This window comes from Lasioglossum baleicum, chromosome 3 (assembly GCF_051020765.1).
Source record: "Lasioglossum baleicum chromosome 3, iyLasBale1, whole genome shotgun sequence".
Classification (NCBI taxonomy): domain Eukaryota; kingdom Metazoa; phylum Arthropoda; class Insecta; order Hymenoptera; family Halictidae; genus Lasioglossum; species Lasioglossum baleicum.
In genome coordinates, this window is record NC_134931.1 from 4,465,437 (window position 1) to 4,491,932 (window position 26,496).

Genomic DNA, 26,496 nt, shown 5'->3' on the forward strand with positions numbered 1-26,496 from the left:
ATTCCGAATCGTTCAATGTTATTATTATCGAACGTCGTCGCTACTGGAATTCGACAAAACCGAATTTTCTCGAGACACAGAAACACTGGAGAACTCTCTAACCGGCAGGAATAGATTTGCTGCGCAACGATTCAACGATTTCCCCTGTTTATACGGTTCGGCGTTGTGCGTTGCACGAAAAATTCAGCTTTCCACGATCGACGTGTATCGTGTTCGTAGCTCGGAGAAAAAGTAGAGGGAACGGAAAAAAAGAAGATAATCGAAGCATCTGGCGAACCGGCTCTTCCACTCGGTATTTATTCATTCAGGGGCCGGGAGCGATCGTCTCCGATCTCGAGTGGGAATATCAGGTCGAGAATGAAATTATGGTGTACAGAATAGGCCGATATTTTGACCGATCTCTCGGGGCGAAGCGTGTCCGTCACGTTTCGAGATCGTTTTCTAATCCTCCGTAATTCACGTCCATTGAATATCCGAAATTGCCGTGACTTTATAAATAAAATTATCCGCGTTCGAACGCGGTAAACGGGGATTTAACATCTACGTCAAGTGTTTCCCACTTTGCATAATAGAATTTGTTCGCTCAACGTTCCACGTAAAATGTATTTTTCCTTGTCACAAACTGCAGTCTGTCAAGGCTGCCGCGTTTCCTCCCACTTTTAGTCAGATCTATCTCTATGTGTATGTGCTGGTTTATAGTTTCCCAACAGGGGCGAATTAAGCGGTAAGCGGACTAAGCGCGCTTGGAGCAGAAAATGTTGCGCTTGTCAAATTGTGTTACAACGCTGGTTACCGCTAACGGATATTTTTGCTAAAAAAAAAGTAATTAATTGTAGGACCTCCTGGTAAAATAATCGAACAAATCTGAATTCAAAATGTTAAGTGTATGGCCTCTAAGTTGCACTGTATGGAATTTTTGATAAGTTTCCTTTCTTGTTTATGACTTAATGAGACTTTTCTTGAAACTTTTTGCGGGGGGTGGGGGCCGAAATTTTTGACCGCTTAGGGCCCCCAGTTGTCTTGATACGCCCCTGTTTCCCAAGCAATTTATAATTTCCTTGTCGTGGCTCTAATTGCGTTCTCGAAGCTCCAACTTTATTTACAACAAATATATGTGAATGCATGTTTAGTTCACTTATTGAACTAACAACCAGTTCTGAGAGGAAAAATTTGTATAGAATTTTTAACTAACAATAAGTTTCCTGCGTCTATTTTTAGTTGAGAAATTATCGATCGATTTCCTGCTCATTGTTTGAACATTTGCTTAGCAATTGAGTCGTACATCTTCATTATTATTTACGAACGGTCTCTCGACGAATTCATTGTTTGTCGCAATGAAATTCTGATAATTAGAACACGTTGGTACGTGCAACCGAACGAACTTATTTACTACGTTGCGAACCTAATATTTCACTAAACAATGTGACTTCCTTTGTCATCGCATAAACGGAAACGTTAGAGATAAACACGAAGAAAGACTGCGAGAAAACAGAATCACGAGGAAAATGGTCGACCGGCGCCAGTAATCCCGCCGTTAGTATCAATAAATCTTTACGTCTAAACGATTATTTTCGTTTTTTAAAGAGAGCTTGTTGTTCGTATCATTATTATCTATATAGATACAGACACGACGTTTGTTTTCTTTGAAATATTCGCATTTTTACGGTTTGTTTGGAAGGATACTTTTATTCAATCGCGAATATTCTTTCATATTCTTCAACGATGTACTTTTGTACATTTCATATTCTTGATTATAAGACATATCTGTCAGTCGAACAATTTCTGTGATACGTTTTATTCGTCACGTTCGATAAAAATAAAAAGAGAATGCTCTTGTCAATATTTTTACCGTTTGATTAACTGATTGGCTTATACGAAGACAGATAATTTTATTTTTACCAGATAACTAACGAAACAAATTGCGCAGGATCTGATAGAAGACTTGCTTGATCAACAAAGTCAGGTTGTTCATCAAATGTACAGCTCGCATGCTTCGTCTTTCTTAAATCCTCGTTCAACCTCGTGGAAGGTTAAAACAATTAACGGTGTAACCTTTAAGTTGTTCTTCGCAATTTTCTATTGCGAAAGAATAATTATTAATTATTTACTGTGTGTGTGTACTCACTTCAACATGTGCAACTTCGTAATGTTTACGAGTTCAAATCAATCCTTTTGCACACATATTTTAGAAAACTGGAATTTAGTAAATCCTAATGAAACTGAAAGAGGCTAGAGCATACTTTTGATATATTTGATTAGCACTAAACCTACCGAGTACTAGAAGCGATTAAAATGTCTTAGCTTATAAAAATGACAGGGCTCTATTTATTTATATTTTGTGCAATTTTTATTACAATATGTGCTTGGATAAAGAAATTAATCGAATCAATTTCCACGTATGTAAGCAACTCCATCATTTTCACCACTAAAGATTGCTATACCATTATTCAAAATATTGTTTAGATTATTAATTATGTTGGTATCTATAATCAATAGACTGCGGATGTTTATACATTTTCCAATTTTTGTAGTAAAATTTTAAGAAATTGGAATGATATAAAATCCTAGTTTTAATTGGAACAGCCTTTGTAGATCTAAGACAAATAAAAATTGTACAAAATTCTATCGAATCTTATATCCTAGCGTTTTTTGAACATTTTCATAAGCCATAAATGCATAAAGATCCGCAGTCTAATAATCAATTACTAAACATTTCAGTATTGGATATTGTTATATAAAATGAAAGAAATGATATAGAATGACATTATTCTAGGTCGGAAGAAATGTTTACTTTTCGAGTTAAAATAGCTCCGACTACAAAGGGTTAATAATTGTAAAATGAAAGATGTAAAGGTAGGTTTAGTGTTGAAGTTCGAAATTTCAGAGGACTAACCAAAAACAATTTCAGATATCACTGTCACGTGTTGCTAGTAGAAGCAGTTCGACGGTTCTGCGAGTTCAACTGTTATTTCGCGCTGTTGCGGCCGCTTTCATAATCGTTTTCGCCGATGTGGAAGCTTGAACCAGGCAAAAATAGACTATTATTCGATTGGACACTGACCTCGCTATTGCGCAACGAATCGAACCTGCGCAAGAATCCAAAATATTCTTCAAGACGCAAGAACGTACTAGCTAAACCGTCCGACTCGATTGTTGTGGTGTCTGCAGGTAGCAGATTTCATTAATATAGGTGCACGTGGATCTAGGAATACCAATGATCTACATCTACATTCTTCATTTGACATACAGTCTTTTACGTTTGTAGTTTTTTAGCACTAGAACCACCAGACCCTGTCGAAATGACTGTTTTTACAATTTCATTTAAAATTCCCACTTCATGTTACATTTTTTTCCCGCAATGATGTAATGACTTGTACAGCGATAACTAAATTTGGAGTGATATAATGAATTTCATTTTTGTTTAATTTATTCAGAATCAATATAATTTTGTATCATGGCTGCTTATACCAATACCAGTCATTTTGACTGGTACTTCTCTAAGTGGAAAAGTATTCAACAATTTGTTTACCGAACCCGATATCGTTTATTAGATATTTAAATAGATTTATTGGTGTTTTGCGCAACGTCTTATTTTGGCGCCATAACATTAACATAAACATAGCTGCGATGTAACGTAACATAGTTATTGATGTTGTTCCACGCGGTCATTTTGTATACTGTACAGTGGTCGAAATTTCTATAAAGTCATCTTCTTTTTCATAGATATTTTAAAAATATCACCATTTTTGTAGATTTATCGTATCTGGTCTTGTGCCTTGTAGACACTCGGATAGAGGGACTGCGTACTCTATAGACCGCTATGTTTACTATTTACGTTTTTTTAAATTTTTTTCTGTGTGGTGCAGAACACAAGTGCGAAGTTTCTATAAAGTCACTTAGTGTTTCTCTGTATTCTGAGCAGAGAACTACGGAAAACTGCGAATATTCTAAAAGTATTAGTTTTAGAACTCACAGAAATCCCCTGTTTGTTATAATTTGATTCACGTGTATGAGAATGCCAAGAGGAAAAGTACTAATACATGAAGAAAAAGCATCAATCGATGCTTATAAAGATATGGGCTGCTCTAATCGCGCAATTGCTAAGAAAACTATTCGGTCATATACTGTGATTAATAATTATATCAATCTACGTGAAAATTACGAAAAAAGTCATCTTAAAGGTAGTAATAAAAAATAGTCGAAGAGACAACATTCAATATTAATGAGGTCTGCAGCTAAGGAAAGGAAAAATGCAGCACAATTTCGAGCTGAATTGGAGCTCCCAGTAACAACAAGACGCGTGTGCAACAACTTTTAAATTCTTCTGGACAAAAATACAACGTAAACCAGGCCTTAAAGAAGTACATAAACCGGCCCGTATTGATTTCGCACGGGCACAAAACACAGTGACTTTATAGAAATTTCGGCCACGTATACCATAGCCGTTGGAATAGGACCTAATTCTTTTTTATATGTATAACAATATTTGACTAACCCTAAAAATGGCAAAACGATTTAAAATCTCCGAGTTGTTGCAAAAAGTGAACAATATACCAATGAAATGCTCTGATATCGAGGTTGAGGAATTATATGAGCATGAAGAAAGTAAATCAGAAGAAAATGAAATTGAACTTTACAGTGATAATAGTAATAAATAGGGTAAATGTTACGTTTAGGGGAGGCCATAATAGTAATAATAGGATAAATAGTAATGAAATTATAGGGGAAAAGAAAATGTTCAGGAGTCCACGGAGAGTGAATTAAAAAATATTTTGAATTTACGTAAAAGAAGACGTGTTTGTCTGCCTTCGAGTTCTGAAGACAAAAATGGAAGTATGCAAGATCCAGTTGCACAGAGTAAAAGGAGGGTCTAAAGCTGGAAGATTACCACTGCATAATATTTTCAAAAACATATTCGGCCCCATATTCCTTTTGTAAGATGGTAATAAATCAATAAATATGAAAATACTCCATTATTACATATTTTTTAAAGACCAGTCATTTTGACTGGTTTTGGTAGAACTAGCTTCGTCTTAATCTCGGTAGTTCTAGTGTTAATAACGCAAAGGCATAGTCAACATTAAACCTACCACATTTAATGCTTGGTAGGTTTAGTGTTAACCCTTTGTACTCCAGCCTAGTGACTCGTATAGTACACCAACAACTCCAGCACTATATTAGCTACAGGTGTACCGTATATATATAATTTAAAAAATACGATTGCTGCAATAAAACAAGATATTTATTGCTTAGCTGCATTATATAAAACGAGTTCAAGTTTATAAATCTTCAACAAAACGAAAATGTCCTGTTCTGTAATTTGTCATAGTAATGTCGCATTATCAGCGACAACTAAAATATGTATTAACGAACAATTGAAATTGTGATGAATTAATTAATTTCCATGACAGTCTCCAACGACTTTAATTGTGCAGTGACATTATAGTTGATACACTATCGCATAGACTATATGTAGACATTAAGATAAAACGTAATATATCGCAATAGTGATTACGACTTAGAGAATAAAGGAATGTTTACGATGCACTTTAGATATCACATTTTTATTGCGTTCATCAAAAGCAAAGAAGATACCGTTGTAAACAATAATAATAATCAAGCACGTCAACCTTTTTCCATTAGAAGTTTTTCATGCACACATTATGTTGCATATCAAACGAACAGTATACGTTTCATTGTTTAATTACCTAATCATCCAAGCTCTTCACATCTGACTAAAACGAACAAGTATGTATTCCTATTCGACGTGCGAGTCGCTACTTTCTGAACACCCAGTATATTGTGAAATTATAGTGGTGACGACAGAATGTGTGTATAGCTTACGCATATACTTCTGGCATTTGTATTAATATTAATGCTCGTGTATCGTGACCACACGAGGCAAGACCACCGCTGATATACTATTTAAACGAAATACACAATGCCGTACACATAGTTTGTATTAATTGTCAATTGCTTGCATGCAATGTCACTCGGAAATGTTTGATCATTTGTTTCCAGTTGAAAATTGCGCACATGGGTAATTCAGCTTTCCAATGGCACGAAAAGTTATTAAATTTTTGACATCGTAAATGTAGCACACGTATTACTACGAACTTTGTATTAGTAACCCCTTGCCTTACATTTTCTTTTACAGTGATTAGAACGACTTAATCCCGAAAAATGTCGTAGAATTTGTATTTTACATTTATTTAAGTGCTTACTTAAATATTGATTACAAACGAATCAAATTTTATTTCATCTAAAAAAGAACTCTTAACATTTATATTTGTTAGACTTTGTTAAAAACCTTCATCACGAGTCTGGCTCGTCAAAATACGGCAGGGGGTTAATTGTTAATTGCTTGCATACAATGTCGCTCGGAAATATTTGATTATTTGTTTCGAGTTAAATTTTTGATACCACAAATATAGTACACATATGACTACGAATTTTGTATTAATTGTTAATTGCTCATAAAAATACTGATGAAAATAAGCTGGGCACCAAGAGCTTGAACGATTACATAAATCGAAAAATTATCGACACTGTGACTATAAGCATATTTATGCAATGCGAAACGTCTATTGTTGTCTCCATATTATTGTAATTGAATAGGAATCGCGTTAAGTTACCAACATGAGACGTATTGCACAATGAAATTAAAGTTAACATCGATGATCAAGCGATACTGCTGTAACCTGCGATTCAAGTGATTGCTCCGAAAATAATCTTCTACAGATAAGACAATGGGAACCACGTCGCTGTCAATTTCATTCCACTTTTACAATCTTTCAGTCTTGTTTAACACTACACCTATATCGAGCCTTAAAAGTGAAACCGGTACATGTTCCCTTATAAAAATGTCGACAAGATTGACTTTGCCTAGCACTCGAGTGGCAACTCAGAGTTACCACTAAAAATTGCTGTACCATTATTCACAATATTGTTTACCTTATTAAATAAAGATTGTCTGCATCGATTGCAAAAAATAGAAACGGAATTGGGTGTTATTTCTTCCCTAATAGATTAAAATCATTAATTAATCTCCTCTAGGAGAAATTATATATTGATATCTTCAATTTTCAAAATTTTCCAACAATTTTCAATTTCATCTACCCAATTTTGCAATAAATGCATAAAAATCCGCAGTCTACTAATCAATTACTAAACATTCAAGTATTGTATGAGGTATTACATCAATTTCAGATTCATAAAATGAAATAAATCATATATCGGATTGGCACGAAAGTAATTTCGGTATTTTAAGAAGAAATAGAGCCGAATTTTTGTATTCAAGCAATGAACATTAATGAATATGAAACTTTCCTTCTGTTCGATGATCTTTTGCCAAAAAGAATAAATAAGAAAATATTCTATTAATTAAAGTTGATCGCTTGAATAAAGAGATTCGGTTTTATTTCACCTTAAAATACCGAAATTACTTTCTTGCCAACACAATAGAATGGAATTATACTAGGTTGGAAGAAATGTTTAATTTGCTAGTTAAAATAGCTCCGAGTGTGTGCAAAGGGTGCATCCTGAAAAATTCAATTTCGAAGTCCGATCACGCACGATATTTTTACGTTCACTTCGACGAGTGAAGGAACATAATAAAAGCATTGCTGTCTTCCTATCCGCGTTGCTTATCGTCGTCATTGTTTCGCAGTCAGCCAGCGCCAATGAGGACGCAAAAATGCAGGCTAATCTGAGACTGTTGATAAGCGTTCAAAGGTATACGGTAGAAAGAGAGAAAGAGACAGAGACAGAGAGAGAGAGAGAGAGAGAGAGAGAGAGAGAGAGAGAGAGAGAGAGAGAGAGAGTAGTCTGCATACCCTGTGTCTGGGTCTATAATATAACGGCTTAACTGTTCCCGGCGCTTCAAACATTTCATGGTCGCTTTTGTATCATTACTCGAATATTTGTATGCAGTACCGCAATGAACCATGCCCATGGTGCGACCTTTTAATACGAACGCCGCGCGCCGGTTGCGGAATACACATGATTAATCTGCATTAATCGACTGGAACCATGAAACACATAGACTTCTCTACCGTTTCCGGTCAAACGACCGGTTTCATATTTTTCATTTCACAATTGAAGGGGTGGATGGATAAAGGTGTCAAGTTTGTTTTCTGTGAAAGAGTTTTTTAACAAAACATGTTATGCTTTTTTGATGATTGAAGATAATTATTATCTTTCTTTGTATTAGAGATTTACCATAACAATATATGTATATAATTGATTTGTGTTTTATTATCTTCATTCATCAAAAAATGACAACATACCTCGCTAAAAACTCTTTTACAGAAAACAAACAATTTGGTACTTGACATCTTCATCCATCCACCCCTTCAATTATCGCAATTGTGAAGTCGTTTACAGTAAATTTTCCCGTATAACGTGGTCAAAAAACTGTTTAAAAGGACTACATATTTCTATATTCTTTATGCGACAGTACATTCACATATACGAAGACTGTTCAAAAAGATTGCACACTTACTGGACACACGAGATACATATGTATATGTATGTATTCATGCAGGGCTTTTTATAAAAGTTGTTTATTATATGCGCGTGTTGCTCGGTTTACAGTCACCGAGGTACTGTCTTCTGTTTGTTAACATGCCTTGTCTTGAATGCTTTGGCAACGGCCATATAGTAGTAGATTATAAATGGGCAGCGGATCTTTATGCAAAATAAAGATATTCCACCTGCATTGTAACGAAGTGGAGTGAAATAGAAGTTTATTTTCCTTTCAAATATGTTTAATAGGTTGAAAACCGTATAACTGTAGTTTTGAATTCATCTAATGTTTTCGGTGCTTTAAATTACATCTACTCATTTTTGCCGTAAATGCATAAAATCCGCTGTCTAATTATAAAGTATTGCAGACTGGAGATCTTTATGCATTTATGGCATTTGAAAATTTTCAAAAAATGCTATACATATCATATATAGAATATAATATTCAATAAAATTGAGTACTGTCTTCGTTTATCTCAGATCTACACAGGCTACTATGTACCACTGAAAATAAGAGTGTATTTGATTCCACTTTCTCAAAATTTGCCTGGAAAAATGAAAAACTCCATAAACATCCGCAGTCTGACTACTACATGCAGTACTTTCAAACAATTCTATGATCGCGTTATAACGCGATCGGCGGGAGCCAACTGTACGTTGAAATCGATTAGATAAATTTCTCTATCCACGCACGTGTTCTTATAAAAATCGCACAAATTTTTCGAAGATAGGACATCTTGATAGCTTTTAGTGCTCGGTAGGTTTAATGTTAGAACCAGAAAAAAACAATGAACAACCCTGATGCCGACAATACATCTGTATTCCTTCGTTAAACTTCTATCACACACTTTTATAGGGCGTTTCTTGTGGATTCTTTTCAAATTAAGAAATTAAAAGAAGATTTCGATACTCTCTGGGACAAAATAGATCCTGACGCCGCAGTCGAAGGATGGAAGTAGACGTTCGGAAGGAAGATTGGTCCTCTCCAAAGTTGCATATATGCAAATCCCACCAAAGTTTCGAGGACAATGGAACGATATAGATATGCTGAAGGGGACCTAAACAACTACTCCGATGAACCGCCTGCCTCGCCATGTTGTGACTGCGACGTTCGTTGGATTCCACGGGTAGATTCCGGAACTTGGAATCGAAATAAACGTCGAGCAGGCGCAATGCGATCAGGTTCGTGCGTGGAACAGGCTGGCGGAGATGCGTCAAAATTTCAACATACCCATACCTGCTGGGCAGCTTTGGAGGATTTGAACGGTTTTTCGAAGGAAGAGTCATCGAGAAGAGTTCCAGAAAATTGGGGGTGATCGCCGCAGGAGACGCGAGAAGGATGGAAGTCGACGGATTTCCTTTTAGATGGCGACGAGCAGTCGCGCGACCTTAGTGGAAAAAATGCAGGCAGGTCGATGGAATGGGTGGCTAGAGGCGAGCAGGGGATCGAGGAAACACGCCTACGAAATACCGAATGTCCTCGAGAACCCGGATCGGATCGAGCATCGATCGGAATGTCCTTAGTTGGCCGCTGGGAAACTTCCTCTTGGCCGATCCGATCCGATTCGACGATCGATGAGTTTGATGATTTCTCACCTGATCACGCTCTCCCGACCGGCAATGAAGCACTCCACGAGGAATCGGTACACTACGGCGCACTATACGTCGACGCGCGACAATTACGGTGAAAGCAGCGAGGAATAACTGCTGGAAATCGGTTTCGGCAGGCAGCCGATGAATTTCTGAACTACGTAGAGCCTGTTCTACTTACTCGAGTCAGGCGGCAAGTGACGCGCAGAAGAAGGGGACGAGTGGGGCCCAGGGTCGGCGCAGCTATTGGTCGACTCTGACGGTCCCTGATGTTGCATCCCCTCAGGTAGGAATCCAGGTAAACAGGTGACCGTGCTCGTGCCATCTGGCGAAGCTAAACCCGAAGCTGCCGAGGAACGATCCTACACTCGGAAATTGACGGAGATACGCTAATGGTTCACGCAGTGATACAACGCCCGCCGATACCCACTGTTCAAACTATCGGGGAACATTTCCGAGAACATTGTTTTTAACGGTTTCACTGTGACCACCGACGGCCTCAACAATTTCGTGTATTATATGTGCCCGTAATTATGAAAGTGGTCTAAGTGAACAATATGTATAAAAAAATGAGTTTGTCGGTTATTACTGAAGGATTTATGGAGCTTCACCAATAACTTCCTTTGTTAATAGCGAACAATGAAAAACAGTTTATTTGTATAATCAAAAACGAACACAGTCTACTCGTAACGCGTAAAAAATGAAAAAGTAAAAATCATTAAAAATCTCAAAACTCATAATGATAAAAGCTTAAACTGATAAAAACTTTTTAAAAATAATTAATAATTTCATTAATAGTTTTGTTTCCAATAAAACTCGTAGTTTTTTATCGCTTTAAGTCATTTATATGTAGGTCATCCAGTTAATTTAAAAAATGGCCTAAGTCAATGCAAACTTTAAAATTACCACTTTTCGTATGAGATTACACTACTACTAATCACATTCTAAATTAACACTAGAACTACCGAGCACTAAACGCAATTGGCATACATTGCCTTATAATAATGACAAAATTGAATTTGTTTAGTTTTGTTTAAATATGTACTTCAGTAGAGAGAGAGAGAGAGAGAGAGAGAGAGAGAGAGAGAGAGAGAAGTTGACTAAAAAAATTTCTCAGGAAAACATATTTATAATTTTAATATTTCTAACAGAAGAAATCGGGAGCAAGTCATTTTGACTCATCCGGTAGTTCTAGTGTTAAAATACCACATAATATAAAAATATTTTTTAATTTATTGAAACGTAATCCTTTAAATATCTCGAACTTTCATAATTATGGGCACAAATGAATACTGTATATACACGATAAGTGACCTCGAAAGTGGCAAAAAGTAATAGAACAGAATCGAAAATATGTTATTGAATAAATCTATGAATAAATATCTGATTTTTAGCTTTCAATTTTAATTTACAAACGCTACGAACTTTCGTTCCAAAGTTCCAATCCAATATTATATACATATATGTTATATCGCGGATGGTCGACTACAGATGGGAGAAAATTCAACAGGTGGTTCTCCATGGCAATGCAAAACGAAAATGAAGAATAAATAAACTGCGATTTCAGCTTCAGTTTTTAGTTATGAACAATTAAAAATCCGCCAAAAATGCTGCAACCCGACCAACAGAGGTGTACATTGCGGTCATAGAGGTGCGCGACCACAGACGAGGTATAAGAGTAGACCACGGTGTATTATCATGGACAGTGTATTATAGAGGTGTTACGACTAAGCACCTCTGTACTCTGTAAGGCTGAAGTTTTGTCACCGACGAGGTCGGTGACGGAGCTACCCACGAGACTGCCAGCCCCTGTGCCACCGATAGCCCCTGTGTTATTCAGCGAGCCGGGTAACCGGGCGCGACGGGCGCGGGGATAACGTGAAAGTTACAGTGATCTGATATACCACTTCGCTAAAGGTTCTAAATAGTGCCACAATAATGCCAAAACATCGTCTGAAATATGGCGGGGAATGTAACATTTAATAATAATCGATATAGTTGCGTGATAATTCGCATTCTCACCAATGCATCGCGACGAGAATCTCCTCAGTGGTCTTCTTCACCGACAAAATGCCGTCGTTGGCCTTCTGTTTCTCTGGATGGAGCCAGAATATATCCTAGAGGGCGTAAGAAATACCGAAAAATTCGAGTCCCGCCAACTCCCATAAGGCTGGCAGTCTTTAATAGTATCTCGTCGGTGCCAACTCCCACACCAAAATGCATTGGGTGTCAGGTCTATTCCTATATCTCGTCTGTGATGTAACATTTAATAATAATCGATATGGTTTCGTGATAATTCGCATTCTCACCGAAAATGTGAATGACAGGAGCTGATCCAGGCTAAGCACTAGAGTAGGGGGCAGCACTATAATGGGCACGGCCAAAACCCGGGCGTGAGCACCAGTGAGCACTCTCATATACTCTCTGGTTCAGTGTTCAGTCAGCTGTTCATTGATTACTATTTATACTATCGAGCCGTTGTCATAGCTACATACATTTGTTGTTCATTAAGTGCTACAATGTCTACAGTCACCATGCTATTGAAATATATACAGTATACTTCATCGAAGTATGACTAGATAGGACACAAAAACAATAATTAAATGGACGTTGAACGTAACCTTACCTATAAAATAAATTTTCATTGAAATGATGTCGGTGGAGCATAACGAAAAATATATTTTCGAGGCTGAGTGGTATGATAAAATAGCTAGTATCCTGAAGAACTTTTATTTGTATTATTATCCGTACGATAACACCGTTGAATTGGTACGTGTTTCCTGATTATTAAAAGCGGATCTCAATTCAAAATTCTAATTTTCTACCTGAATCACAACAAACTAAAGTGAAACAGAAATTTATTTTTACTATCTACTTCGTGACTACCCCTTTAATATGTTTAATAAGTTGAAAACATTATAACAATATTTTGAAATTCTTCTAATACTACTACTGTTTTAAATTACATTTACCCATTTTCGTCATAAATGCATAAAATCCGCCATCTACCGATTATATTATTCGAACTACTTAATAATCAGATTGCAATCTGATTTTACTTTGCAGTTTGATATAAAAGCAAAGAAAACGTTTCTAAGGAGAACAAAATGCGAGGGCATAAAGGCAGACGATTTTTATGTGGGTGCAATTGTGACCATTTTCTCACGAAATATCAAAATAACGGATTACGCGGATTGTGCTACACGAAAGAAATTACAAACGAAAATGCAGAAGTATTTCTATTGCCTTGATTATTAAATCGTGTTTAAAATATGTTATCAGTTGTTATAATTGGTAAAATATAATTTGTTTTAGAACATTTGCAATGGTAAAGCCAGATGCTCTCGACCACTTAGGAGAGATATTAAAGCGCATAGCCTCCTGCGACTTCCACATTGCCAACATAAAAATGGTCAAACTGACGCAGGACGAGGCAACAATATTTTATCAAGACAGAGAGAGTACAGATACAGCGTAATACATGAATTCATTCTCCTATATGCTTCCAATGTTTAAATGCAAATTCTATCTTTTATATTTTTCAATTAGGTACGTTACAAATTATCTTATCTCCGGACCTATTGTAGCTTTAGAATTATTGGGTGATCATGCGATTACACGTTGGCTAGAAGTAATTGGACCAGAGGATAGCGAGCAAGCTCGTTCGAAAGCTCCAAATTCTCTCAGAGCTTGTTATGGTAAAGACATTGTTCACAATGCTTTGCATGGTTCTCTGAAAGAAGAAAGCGCAGAGAAAGTTGGTATTACTTTTTAGTATTGTTTTCAGTATACGTACATATTACGCGTCCTTATTTTTTAGGAATTACAATTCTTCTTTCCTGACACGAAAAGCAAAAAGAAGGGCCCGGCAAACACGGTCACTTTAAAAGACTGCACTTGCTGTATTATTAAGCCACATGCTGTTCAAGCTAAGCTAACAGGTACACAACAATATATTTCTAACTAATGTATATCTTAAGCATTTTATCACTGTTTATTTTCGTTTCTGTCACACAGGGGATATTATTGATGACATTCAAAAAGCTGGTTACACGATCTCTGCCATACAGCAATTTAACGTTAACCCGTTTGACGCAGAAGAATTTTTAGAAGTATACAAGGGCGTGCTATCGGATTACGGGGTGTGTAAAAACATCGCTGACGTATCATACAGTATTTACAGTTTGAAAACTTTAAATTTAGTGTTTCAAGCATAAACAAAGGTGTCGACCACGGTAGCAAATATTTATTTTGCATTCAAGTAGTTACTTCATTGAATCAAAATTTATTTATATTAGAGCAATGTAAAGTTCCATGTAACCAATCATGTAGAAAGTGGAGCGCGAGTAATCGAAGGTTAACGAATCTGGTTTCAGGCCATGGTGGGAGAACTACAATCTGGACCATGCATTGTAATGGAATTAAAGCACAAAGATCCAACATTTGATGTACAAGGGGAATTCAGGAAATGGTGCGGTCCTATGGACCCAGTAAGTATACGTGTCTTTTCATTTAATTCATAGTATTCATGGTCTTGTTGCTTGCAGGACATAGCGCGACAAGTTAGACCGAACACCCTTCGAGCCAAATACGGGAAGACAAAAGTACAAAATGCTATACATTGTTCCGATTTGCCCGAAGATGGAAGTTTAGAAGTAATGAAGCATATATTTGCACATACAGCAAAATGAAGCATTGGTTAAAACTGCTAATGAATTGTTTACACACACAGGTGGAGTACTTCTTCAAAATTCTTAATAACAGTTAAACACAAAACGAATGATACAAAAAAATGCCACCAGTTGCCTTAAATAAGGAACATCGATCGTACTAATTTTTGACCTAATTATTTATAACAACTCGGAATTTGAAAGTGCCACTTTTCAATATAAAATAATAAAACATGGGTTAAGAAAAAAGCTTGTATTCGATTCGAATTTCTTATTTCTCACACGGACGATTTTTGTTCATAAAAATCCGCATCCTAGTCGTAAATGTTGAAGAAACTGGTACTCAATAACGGCGTAATGATGTATGTCAAGGATCTGCGACGCGGCCCCTTTTCTGATGAAAAGTCGCAAAGATGCGACTGCTGCGGACGATTAGGCGAAAAGATCCTTTTATTTCTTGGCGGTTGTCGCAATTCCTCGAACTAACACCGTTGAAACTGCTAATTAAATCCGCTTTAATGTCCCGCGGCGCTTGAGAAATCAGACAGCTGAAGATCAGGACCATTAATGCAGAATTATTTACGATACTGGGAATACCCTGAACCGCGAAACGCTGGGTATATATTCGGTTATCAACATTCAAAATCGATAGAAACGGACTGTACTTTCTCCAACGCGACGATCGAGGCAGTAAAGTACCAGCGTGCGTCGTTTGCTGCCTACCTGAGAAAGTTAACATCGACTCGTCTCGTTGGACAAGGCACAGTTTTATAGACTCGATGTAAATAACAAAATTAAGAATGGTTTACATGCTCGGTCTATCCTGGCTCTCCCACCAACAGCGTCAATGCGCGCAATGATAGGGGAGCCAGGATATAGATTTTGCAAGTCCAATTCAACCTTTTGGAAATCAATTTCACCCATTCAGAATATTTGAAATTAATTAAATATCTATTTTTAAATTATAGTATATATTTATTTAGACACACGTGAACGGTGTCATTACTGCGAGTGTCATCGCTCCAAAATTACAAAAATTTAGAGTAGTATATGTATGTGTTAAAATTAAAATGTATTTTCAAAGATTTACAAAAACAAAATCATATAGGTTTTGCACTCAAATTCACCTTTTGCCACTGTATACTTACGTTCGAACGCGAGTGGCGTTCGTAAAACGCCTGCAGCTATGTTAATTTTACGAATTTAGAAAGAATCGAAAATTAAAAGCGAGCACTACCATGCTTTCCCGCGCGCAACAACCCCAGAAAAATGGCCGAACCGGTTTCTGTTATCGGTCACGCTTCTGTCAATGGAAGAGGCGCGAATCGGCGCGATGGTTCGCGGTCACGCTCTTCCACACGATTGGCGGTATTAGAATACTCTTGCGCTTATTTTCGTGCCGGTCTTGCCGCGACGATCGGCTCGGATCAGTAGTGCGCTCGACGGCGCGCGGAACGGACCCAACGGCACTCTTCAGAGTTCTCGAAAAATCGATTTTGATCGAAACCTTCGATCCGAGACAACAAAACGGGTCGGGATCGATCGAAATCCTTTTTGTTTACGATTTAAAAATTCCGCCTTCCATATCGAAGTTTTAACCCTGTGGGCACGGTAGCGTCTTCGTTCTTTTTTTTTGTTGGTGCAGTGGTGATCTCGGGAACATTTTCTTCATTTACAAGTAGGTCCTCCGTGTCGGCGAGAATTCTTGATCAGAGGAATTCGCGCCCCAGGCACGTGTCGCTTCCGGAGTTTCGATCACAGTAAGTTGTCCCGTTCCTGTCTCCGACTTAGGTGAAATGATAATAAGTATCGTGTGCTTTAATCTACCTTGTTCTATGGGAAATACCAATGTTGACAGTCGAAGCATTGTTCGTCCTATTCTCAGACAAACCGGTTTGTCTGCTGTCTGAAAATAAAAACAGGAGGATCAGAGATTCGGGTTTTGAAAGCTACAAATTTTTCGGCGACACTGCACCCATATTGCGCGTGTTAAGAAATTCGAAAGTTATACCTTTCGTAAGCGAGTAACAGTTTAGTTCGAGTTTACGTTTCGTTTTCGCAATCACCTAATTTGTAGGAACGACATTGGTGAACATCGCCAGATTCGGAAACTGCCGTTGTTTTTATTCAATATTCGTTGTCTTAATTGAATTCAGCATTTTTCGATTGTTATGTACACGAACCACTGTGTATTAGGGGAGATCGACAGTTTAGTTCGAATTTACGTTTGGTTTTTACAGTAAACACACACACACACACAGTCTGTCGTTTTTATTTCATATTCATTCTCTTAATTGAATTTGTCGATTATTGTGTACCGGAAGCACACTGTTGTGTCTGTCAAATTAATAACGCACGGATGACTATGAACAAAAGCTAGCACGCAACGATTATCATAGTTGATTGCGATCTTTAATGGGAAACATTGCTGCAAATCCGAGATATCGTGTACATTAACTGCAATTTGCCGCGGCGTTGAAAATGAGACTTAATTGCATAAATTAAATTAAAACCGCGGCTTTGTCGCGCTAGAAGTAAGACAGGAAGTTATAGTCATTTTGAAAATAACGTTATTATTCAAGAGCGACGATTGCACATTTTAATATGCTCGCCACGAACATTCAAGTAATTGGGACTCCGACTTGAAAGTTTCGCGACAACTACATTTAAATACGTAATCGTATACTAAACCTGGGATATTGGATTGTTATAGTCATTTACCGTACGCGAGAGATGGAGTTCCCACGCCGGTATTGCAATTACGAATATGGCTGTTCATTATCTATTTATTCCCGTATTCTCGTCTGAATTTATCGACGCGGTTTATCGATTAAAAGGTACGAAAACGGTACTCATCGATGACGTATTATATCACCGAAGCTTCTCCATACCGAAGACAGTGACGCGTGTCTGCCGGTACTAATAATGTAATTTGTGAGTTCCTTTCAATACTCCCGGCCGTCTTCGTAGCTGTACCGGAGGCATGGGCAAGAATTTTTAATAAAGCGATACTTCTGACGGAGATCAATGTCTGCGAGATTCACTGAATCTTCATGTATCTATTAAATTTTTCAACTGTGTGCTAGTCATTCTAATACTCTGCTTTTATTCATCGAACATTATATAATATTACTTGAATGTCCAACGTTTCAACCATATCGATCAACCTTCAACTTTTCGAATCAATCTTGTAATGTTCATTATCCATCGAACATATATTACTTGAATGTCCAACTTTTCAACCATATCGATCGACCTTAAACTTTTCGAATCAATCTTGCAATGTTCATTATCCATGTATTACTTGAACATGTGTTGAACATGTGTTACATGTATGAACATGTATTACTTGAATGTTCAACTTTTCAACCACATTGATCAACCTTCAACTTACCTAGTCGTCTAAGCGAAAACATAGGCTTATTAAAAATCTTTTTCTAATATTGTATTGTTATCCAGTTCTGAGTTATGCTTAAAATTTCAAGTCTCTATATATAGACAAGAAAGCGAGCTAATAAAAACATGGTAAAATACCGAACATTGTCTGATAAGTAGGAAAATTAAGCCTTTCACATTACACTATACATACTTACGTATACGGTGACTCCCACTAATATTCGAACGCTCTCAAACCTTTTTGAATATTAGACTTATACGATTTGAACTTTTTTGAGAAGCTAGAGGAATTAGTTTACTACAGGATGTGAAAAGAAATTTTTTTAAAAATTGCAATTGATCGGAATTGCAGAGGAAATACTAGAAGTTGCATTCTACAACTTTTTTATGTGGGCCTATATATTGAAAATTTAAAAAATACACGTTTTGTAGACCTGTGTTAATTATATGCGTTGTGACATTTTTATTGAAGTCGGTTGATGCAGAAAAAAACGACAAACATTGAAAGATGTAGTATCTGTAATTTTTACCATCTTTAAACGTTCGTAGCTCATTGCAATGTCGACCGATTTTTACGAAATTTTCAGGATATGTTTAATTGACACAGATCTACAAAACGTATTTTTAAATTTTCAATATAGGCCCACATGAAAAACTTGTAAAATACAACTTTTAGTATTTTCTCTACAATTCCGACCAATTGAAATTTTCGAAAAAAATGTCTTTTCACATCCTGTAGTAAACTAATTGCTCTAGCTTCCCAAAAATTTGAATCGTATAGTGCAACATTTAAAAAAGTTATCGCTTTTTTTAGAGCGTCCGAATATTAATAGGAGTCACTGTATGTAATAATAATAAATGAATAAACATAAGAGAAAACAATTTCGAATCGTATAATGCAAGAGTCGGCAAACTGTGTTTGGAAAGGGCCAGGTCGTAAAACTTTTAGGCTCTCGGCGGGCCGGGTGGCAAACTCGAAGATATTTACATGGGTAATATTCTACTCATATAGCAACAACAAAAACAGGATCAACATTTGTTTATTAGGAAGTGATATTTTTACATGTTTTATATTTCATTAATTTTTTTATTTTACGTAATTTCATTTACGTTTTCGTGTTCATTAATCTCAGTGGGTTAAACAAAGTGGGTTTTTTATTTATATTGAATTCAATATGATGAACTCAATATGATATTATAAATATAGTCATTTATTTAAACATTGAAGAACGAAATTTTGTGTTATTGCGGGGTTTCAGTGGATGAATTACACGGGCCGTAGTTTGCCGACCCTGGTACAATGCATTGTTTAAAAAATTCAGCGGACAATCTGACAGAAACTCTGCAAGTCCGTCCAATTTTAATTTTTCATTTTCCACCACCTCGGTCAAACGAAGAAACTGTAAAACAGCGATATAATTAATTTTGCTCACCGTCTGCTGGAGATAGCTTGCATTTTCTCGGAATGTTATATACAACCCTAAGTTACGTACGTTATTAATAGACTGCGGATTTTATGCATTTATGATAAAAATGGCCAGTTCCAATATCTGACAGTAAAAACAATTTGAAGAATTTAAATATACTATATTATTTTCAACCTATCAAACATATTCAACAAGAAAGTAAATATTTATTTCACCCTAGCTTGTTGCAATTCAGGTAGATAGTTTTTATTTTGCTTAAAGATCCGCAGTCTAGTTATTGAACTGTCCAATGCACAGCCATAGGTTTGCCCATCTGTGGAAGACACAGACCGCAACCATTTACAGATCAGTTAAGAATTGTGCAACAGAGAAATTCTCGAAGAGGCATGTCTCCTTTCCTCGATACCCCGTTCTGCGAGAGTCGATGTATTTCAATACCCTCGACGACGACGGTGCGATGAGACACCCCAACATCTGGAGGAATCAGCTAACGCCTCGGCACTTCAATGATATAATTGAATATAGGCCCAATTTGCTCGTTTAGCTCTGACAAGGCGGGCGAATTTTCGATGACTTCACACGCGCCGGTGTCTAGGTCGAATCATTGCTTATCAATTCTTCAGATATTCTCCCCCGAGCCAGGTGAATCCCCTTATTAGACCTAATATGCACGCTTGACATTTTAATAATTGCGCCGTCGATTGATAGTCCTTCATAAATCAACGGAAAATAATTCCGGATTTTTAATGATCTACGTACAATAATGACAGCGACCGCGCTCGTAAATGAATGAGTCATCTTATAATGTCTTTATAAATGTCTCTTGCGAAACTATTTTATTTTGTCGGTCGTAAATGAAGTCTGTGTTGCAACTTTTTCTACGGTAATGAAATTTTGCCTTCGACCTCTGAACATAGAAAGAATATTAATTAATCTTTAATCACTCGCACTTCACTTTTTACATAACCGGATACAAGGAGCTTTACATCACTCCGACATAAATAAATTTTTATTCAATGAAATAACTACTTTGAAATGCAAAATAAATATATGTCGGTGCGATCGACACCTTTGTTTGTGCTTGAAACACTAAATGTAAAGCTTTGAGATTCTAAATACAGTGGAACCTCGGTATACAACCTTAACCCGTTCCTGATGTTTGGACTTATATCGAATAGGACGTATACCAAACCAACTTTAAAAAAAAAATTCCTATTGATATTAATACCTACATTAATGGGGTTGTAAAATAAATTAAACACTGTTTAAACACATAAATAAGAAATGAGATTTTACTATATATTTTCAAATTTAAACTCTGCTTAATGCTAAAATACAAAAAGGAACACTCCATCGACTGATCATTTTCTTTCATCTCTCTGTGTTGCGTCTTCGCGGGCTTCACGATCATACGCTGACCCCTCATCAGTAATTCCATTACTGATCCTTACTTGGATGATCAGTCAGTTAATAATACATCAACTCCGAATATAATCGATTATTAATTTAATTAATTTCTCCTCCGAGATAATTATTTAAAAATGACGCAAAATTCTTACAAAAAATCTATGTCGTATACCGAGCAAAATTAGTCACGTCCAAACAGGACGTATTCCGAAGCAAACGTATACCGAGGTTTCCACTGTTTCTCACTTTTAAAAGTGAAAAAAATGTCTGTGGCAATTGATCACTTTTTAATTCAGCACTTCACGGAACTCTAATCTTCTTACTACTTGTTACTAGTCTTCTTCTAACTAATTCTTAAAAGAATCAGTCCAACATCATTTTAAAGAAGGCGTTTAGATAATACAAATGAGAAGAGTTTTAGATAACAAGTTGAAAAATTGAGAAACAGTTCGAGAGCGGTAAACAAATTGCTGAATAGTACTTCAGCTATTAAAACTTCTAGCAGTTCATTCCTATCACTTTTTTCTATTTTCATTGAAAAAACAGCAGTGACTTGTCCCAGTTTCCAGAATCACCTTTTATATGTACGGATGTAATGAGTAGACCCCGGATCTTTATGCATTTATGAAGACAATGGTTGGGTGGAATAAAAAACAGTAAAAGATTGAAAACATTCAAGAATATCGTAATGTTGCTTTTAATATAGCAAAGTCGTTAAGGGTTGAAATCAGTTTTTATGTTGTTCCTGCTTCCCACAATCGATGCAAAACATTTTTATTTTGCATAAAGATGCATTTCTGAAGAAATTGGTTGGGTGGAATAAAAAACAGTAAAAGATTGGAAAAATTCAAGAATATCGTAATGTTGCTTTTAATGTAGCAAAGTCGTTAAAGGATAAAATCATCTTTTATGTTATTCCTGCTTCGCACAATCAATGCGTAACATTTTTATTTTGCATAGAGATCCGCTGTCTAGTAATGAGATAAAACGTAGCTTCAGAGAAATCGGTGAAGTTTATTATTAATATTATTATTTTCGCGCAGTTTCGTCCCCGGCGATCGCATTCTCCGGGAACGTAATCCCTTGATTGTTTTCGAGCAAGTGCATCATTCACCGGCATTGATCAATAACGCAGATCATACGAATTGGCATACGCACACGGCGGCGAGCGTGTCTCGCTGACTACTAACGACGAGTAATTTGCGAGTTCCTTTGAATGCGCCTCGGAGGATCTCCGGAGTCGCCATAGGAACGAACAGAATAGATTCTCTTGGCTGAATGCACTTGACCCGGTTCGACGGCGTCGCAGTCTCCTCACAATCAGTGAAAGCAAAATCGAAATCGAACATCCAGGAACCCCTCCGATTTATTTTTCACTTCCGTCTCGCCATAGAACTTTCTGATTAGCTGCTCGATCACGATCTCTTTTGAATGATTTACTCGCTCCACGCCAGCGCAGCACTGTGTCTCGATCTCTGTGGAAACTTCAAGACCGAAATGTCACTTGTATCGTGTACATAGTACACATACTGTGAACACCTTGATCTCTTGCCGCTAGAATGCTCGAAAGGATAGCGGTGTCGATAAATCCAAAGCAATAAATGACAAAACTTCTTTGTTTCTCATCATTATTTTATGAAACGTTTACGAATATATTTGTGAGATTTTTCGGATTAGAATGAGACCAAATACGATGCAGTATGATTACGTTAATAGCAGAATGGACATGTAGGTACGTACTTAATTTACAATTTTTCCAAATTGCATAAAAATCATTGCACAATCGTTACACAAACATCCGCAGGCTTTTCGCGAAACGTTGCGAGAGCGAGTACATATATGTATACACTGCCGCTCAAAAGTATGTGGACACCACTTACCGTGTTCGTGAAATTTGTGATATATAATGTATTATTATTATCAAACAATATTTATTGCTAAAGTCTATATGAATATGTATGTAATGTATTCCAAAATAAACGATTTAGTTATTCAATTTTCTTAAATAAATAAAAGAAAAACTATGGGATCGTGTAGATGGACAAGTTTGAAAACGATGTCCCAAATCTGAGAAACATTTGTGGGACATCTTAGAATCTGAGTGGAACCTTATTGAAAATGAAGTAATGAAATAAAGCATAAAATAAAAAATAAAATAAAAGCACGCGGTGGATATGTAGAAAAGAAAATATAATTATTTTTTATCATTATCTCGGTGAGATATTTAATAAATTATTATTAAAATATGTTCTCCAATACTGTACGAACTGAAATACATACAAGATAATCAAATTTACCAAAGATATCATAACTTTCATCAGGTAGTTATAAGAATTAAGGAAGTGTCCACATACTTTTGAGCGGCAGTATACATATGTACATGCGTACACTCAGTAAAATAAGTCTCCGTACACCATTTAAACGGAATAACTTTTTTATAATTATACCAAATGTGACCCGATGTTTTGTAAGCAATTAAAAGCATTGGTTTATGAAATGATATGCAAGAAAGATTTTCCAAAAATTATCATTTACAAGGTTACATAAAAAATAAAAAAGGCATTCCTTTATACTTTTTTATTTGGGACCTTAATGCAAATTTCAAATATGTGTTTTGTAGATGTATGTTAGTTATACACATACTGAAAATTTCATCGAAATCGGTTGACGCAGGAAAAAACGACACGCGTCGAAAGATGTACGATTCTGTGGATTTTAAGCAGAAACTGATCAAAAGTCGTGGAAAACTACGAGTTTCACCTATATTAATCGCTTGTAGCTCGTGTGTATGTCAATCGATTTCGATGAAATTTTCAGCAGGTGTGTAACTACTATACAAAAGACATATTTTTAATTTTTACCAAGGGTCCAAATAAAAAAGTTTTAAAAAATGCATTTTTTATTTTTGCATGGAACCGTGTAAATTATAATTTTTGGGAAGTCGTTTTTGCAATATCATTTCGTAAACCAATGCTTCTAATTAATTATAATATGTCAGGTCATTCGGTATAATTATAAAAAAGTTATTCTGTTTTAAAGGGTGTACGGAGACTTAATTTACTGACAAGGGAAGGACTCCAAGTGTCCGACTTCGATTTTGATAATTTTTTGTGAGATGACGGTATATGGATCCCTAATTATGTATGCAAAATATTAGGTGTAGTTACTTAATAGTTTTAAAGATATAAACAATTAAACTTTCATACCTGTGAATCACGCAACCTGCTTACACGGCTAATGGAACTTCGAAAACTACAGCTCAAATCAAAACTTTAATTGTTTATATTTTTAAAACTATTGAGTAACTACACCTAATATGTATTTTGCATACATAACTCTGTGGTTGCCAGGAAAAACGCCGCATGTCACAATTTCAAAAAATGTCAGTTTATGCATTAATTGAGATTTATAGTATAGGATTTACGTCTTTATCAGAAAAAAAGTCATAAAAATAAATTCGAAAGGCTTAAAAACATAATGCAATTGAACCGATATCCTATGGCAAAGTGACCAAAACTTTAAACGGCAATATCTCGAAATGGAAATTATGTGACATGCGGCGTTCTTCCTGACAACCACAGTATTAGGGAACCATATTCCATCATCTCACAAAAAATTATCAAAATCGAAGTCGGACACTTGGGGTCCTTCCTTTGTGAGCGTAGTTGTGCGACGAGGGCTACGAACCTTAACACGATCGATCGTAAAATCGACGTTTCATGCTCTGTCATTTATCAATCGATCCCGATTGCACGATAGATCGGATCAGAAACACTATCAAAACGGGGAACCGATTTTACGTGATTTGCGACCGGAGATTTTCAAGCAGCACGCGACTCCACGCGACGGATAAAGGTGAACGCGATGTTTCTTTTCGCGCGCGGGAGAAACTCGTAATTCCGACTGCCGTTCGGTAACGACAGCCGCTGTGTTTACGTAATGACGGATTTTACTTATTGTTAGAAATCTGTGTCACGAAGATCAGCGGACCGATACCGAGGGCGAGGGAAAGTAATCGCGAATGGGAACGAACCGTGTCAAGCCGGGTCACAGAAACATGATCGCGACGATCATGCAAATGGGGTGTGAGTCACTGAATTAGGGGTTCAATAGCTGTAATAACATCCGATCACTGTACAGCTCGTTATGCATTCTGCAGATTTTTCAGCTCGTTTCTTGCTAATACAGCTGACTTCACTGCGGATTTTTATGCAAAGTAAAAACTCAACAAGTCGATTGATCATTCGTGCCCGTAATTATGAAAGTGGTTTGAGTGATATAATTCTTGTTTCGAGATATTTCAAGGAAAAGGATATTAACACTAAACGAATTCCATATAATGTTGAAATAACAAGCACTATCTAACGGTTCATTTTTCACAGTATCCTAAAAGTTACATTGAATTAATTTAGTTTGAAATAATGTGACGTGAATTATGGGCAGATTTTATCAAGTCCAGAGTAGTGTATTAATATTCCTAATTATTTTATAACTACGCTTATATTAATTTGCAGTGTTGTTGTATGCATGCGTCAAATCTTGTAATTAGTTTCGGAATAGATGGAAATATTTAATATAAATTTATTTAAATAAAATCATGACATTAGTGACTATAAAAATAAAAGCGTGAAGCGCTAAACTATATTGACGTATCTTCGTGGGCGCTCCACGCTTTTATTTACAGTCACTAATGTTATGATTGTATTTAAATTTATATGAGATTTTTCTATCTATCCCGACACTAAATTTATAACAGAAGAAATGCTGAACTAATTGCTTAAAATTATGGGGAAAAATATTATTAATCATTTCACTGGATTCGGTATTTTACGGAGAACAAGTAAAAAAATTATTTTCTCCTTTTTAGTGCATTTTAATATAAGCGTGGTTTATAAAAAGTTTTTTTATATATTTTTTAGTTAATTTTTATCGTATATTTTATCATATCATATTGTTGTGTAGGCACTATTCTATCATCCAAAAGAAACTATCCAGACAACAGAAATTTGTCGAGCAACAATTGTAACATGTACCATTTTTCCATCAATAAAGTTCAGTGTGCGATGCGAATCATTTTACTTTTCGTAAACGGAAATCTAGAGTGACTCCCATTCGTTGTTGTTGATCAATTGTTCTAACTTCTAAAAAAAAAGTCGATTCAAAAGTGTCCCAATATTAGTGGGAGTCACTGTACGTATGCTTAAGAAAAATATTAAAATACTACTGCGCCAGTTCGAAAGAATAGTCGAAATAACAGAAATTTTCACTTGGTTCTAGCACAGTTATTGTTTGTAGAATTACTTATAGAGCAGATGAAAGTTACATATCAAGATTTACATTATCTCTTCGCATAGAGCAGCAGTGTCAATATCGTTTCAAAGAAATGACCCACTGTAAGGTGAGATATGGTCGATGCTAAACCGTTATATCCAGTAAACATCGGTGAATAGTCCCGAGTCATTGCTGTGACCACCGAAAGG

At 36.2% G+C, this 26,496-nt stretch overlaps 3 protein-coding genes and 1 long non-coding RNA gene across 5 annotated transcripts in view; 3 read left to right on the forward strand and 1 right to left on the reverse strand.

The window, feature by feature from the left end:
- LOC143221750 (uncharacterized) overlaps positions 1-7,242 on the forward strand; it is a 31,236-nt gene extending 23,994 nt beyond the window's left edge. For both annotated transcript variants that reach the window (XR_013011845.1, XR_013011846.1), the window contains exons 3-4: positions 2,774-2,853; positions 2,909-7,242. This is a non-coding gene — a long non-coding RNA (uncharacterized LOC143221750). The remainder of the gene's footprint in view (positions 1-2,773; positions 2,854-2,908) is intronic.
- Gp150 (leucine-rich repeat domain-containing glycoprotein 150) overlaps positions 1-10,429 on the reverse strand; it is a 32,043-nt gene extending 21,614 nt beyond the window's left edge. Inside the window, exon 1 of the mRNA XM_076447212.1 lies at positions 10,298-10,429. Coding sequence (XP_076303327.1) covers positions 10,298-10,394 — 97 coding nt within the window. The 5' untranslated portion in view covers positions 10,395-10,429. The remainder of the gene's footprint in view (positions 1-10,297) is intronic.
- Positions 10,430-12,526: 2,097 nt separating this feature from the next.
- On the forward strand, positions 12,527-15,037 carry Nmdyn-d7 (nucleoside diphosphate kinase homolog 7). Its single transcript, XM_076447219.1, has 9 exons — positions 12,527-12,885; positions 13,183-13,349; positions 13,432-13,590; positions 13,666-13,873; positions 13,937-14,057; positions 14,134-14,258; positions 14,493-14,606; positions 14,664-14,771; positions 14,849-15,037. The coding sequence occupies exons 1-9, from the start codon at positions 12,766-12,768 to the stop codon at positions 14,882-14,884; spliced, it is 1,158 nt and encodes a 385-aa protein (XP_076303334.1). The 5' UTR covers positions 12,527-12,765; the 3' UTR covers positions 14,885-15,037.
- An 898-nt stretch (positions 15,038-15,935) lies between these two features.
- The window catches only part of LOC143221741 (uncharacterized), a 38,802-nt gene continuing 28,241 nt past the window's right edge, over positions 15,936-26,496 (forward strand). Inside the window, exon 1 of the mRNA XM_076447213.1 lies at positions 15,936-16,546. The gene's annotated coding sequence lies outside the window, so the exon portion shown is untranslated. The remainder of the gene's footprint in view (positions 16,547-26,496) is intronic.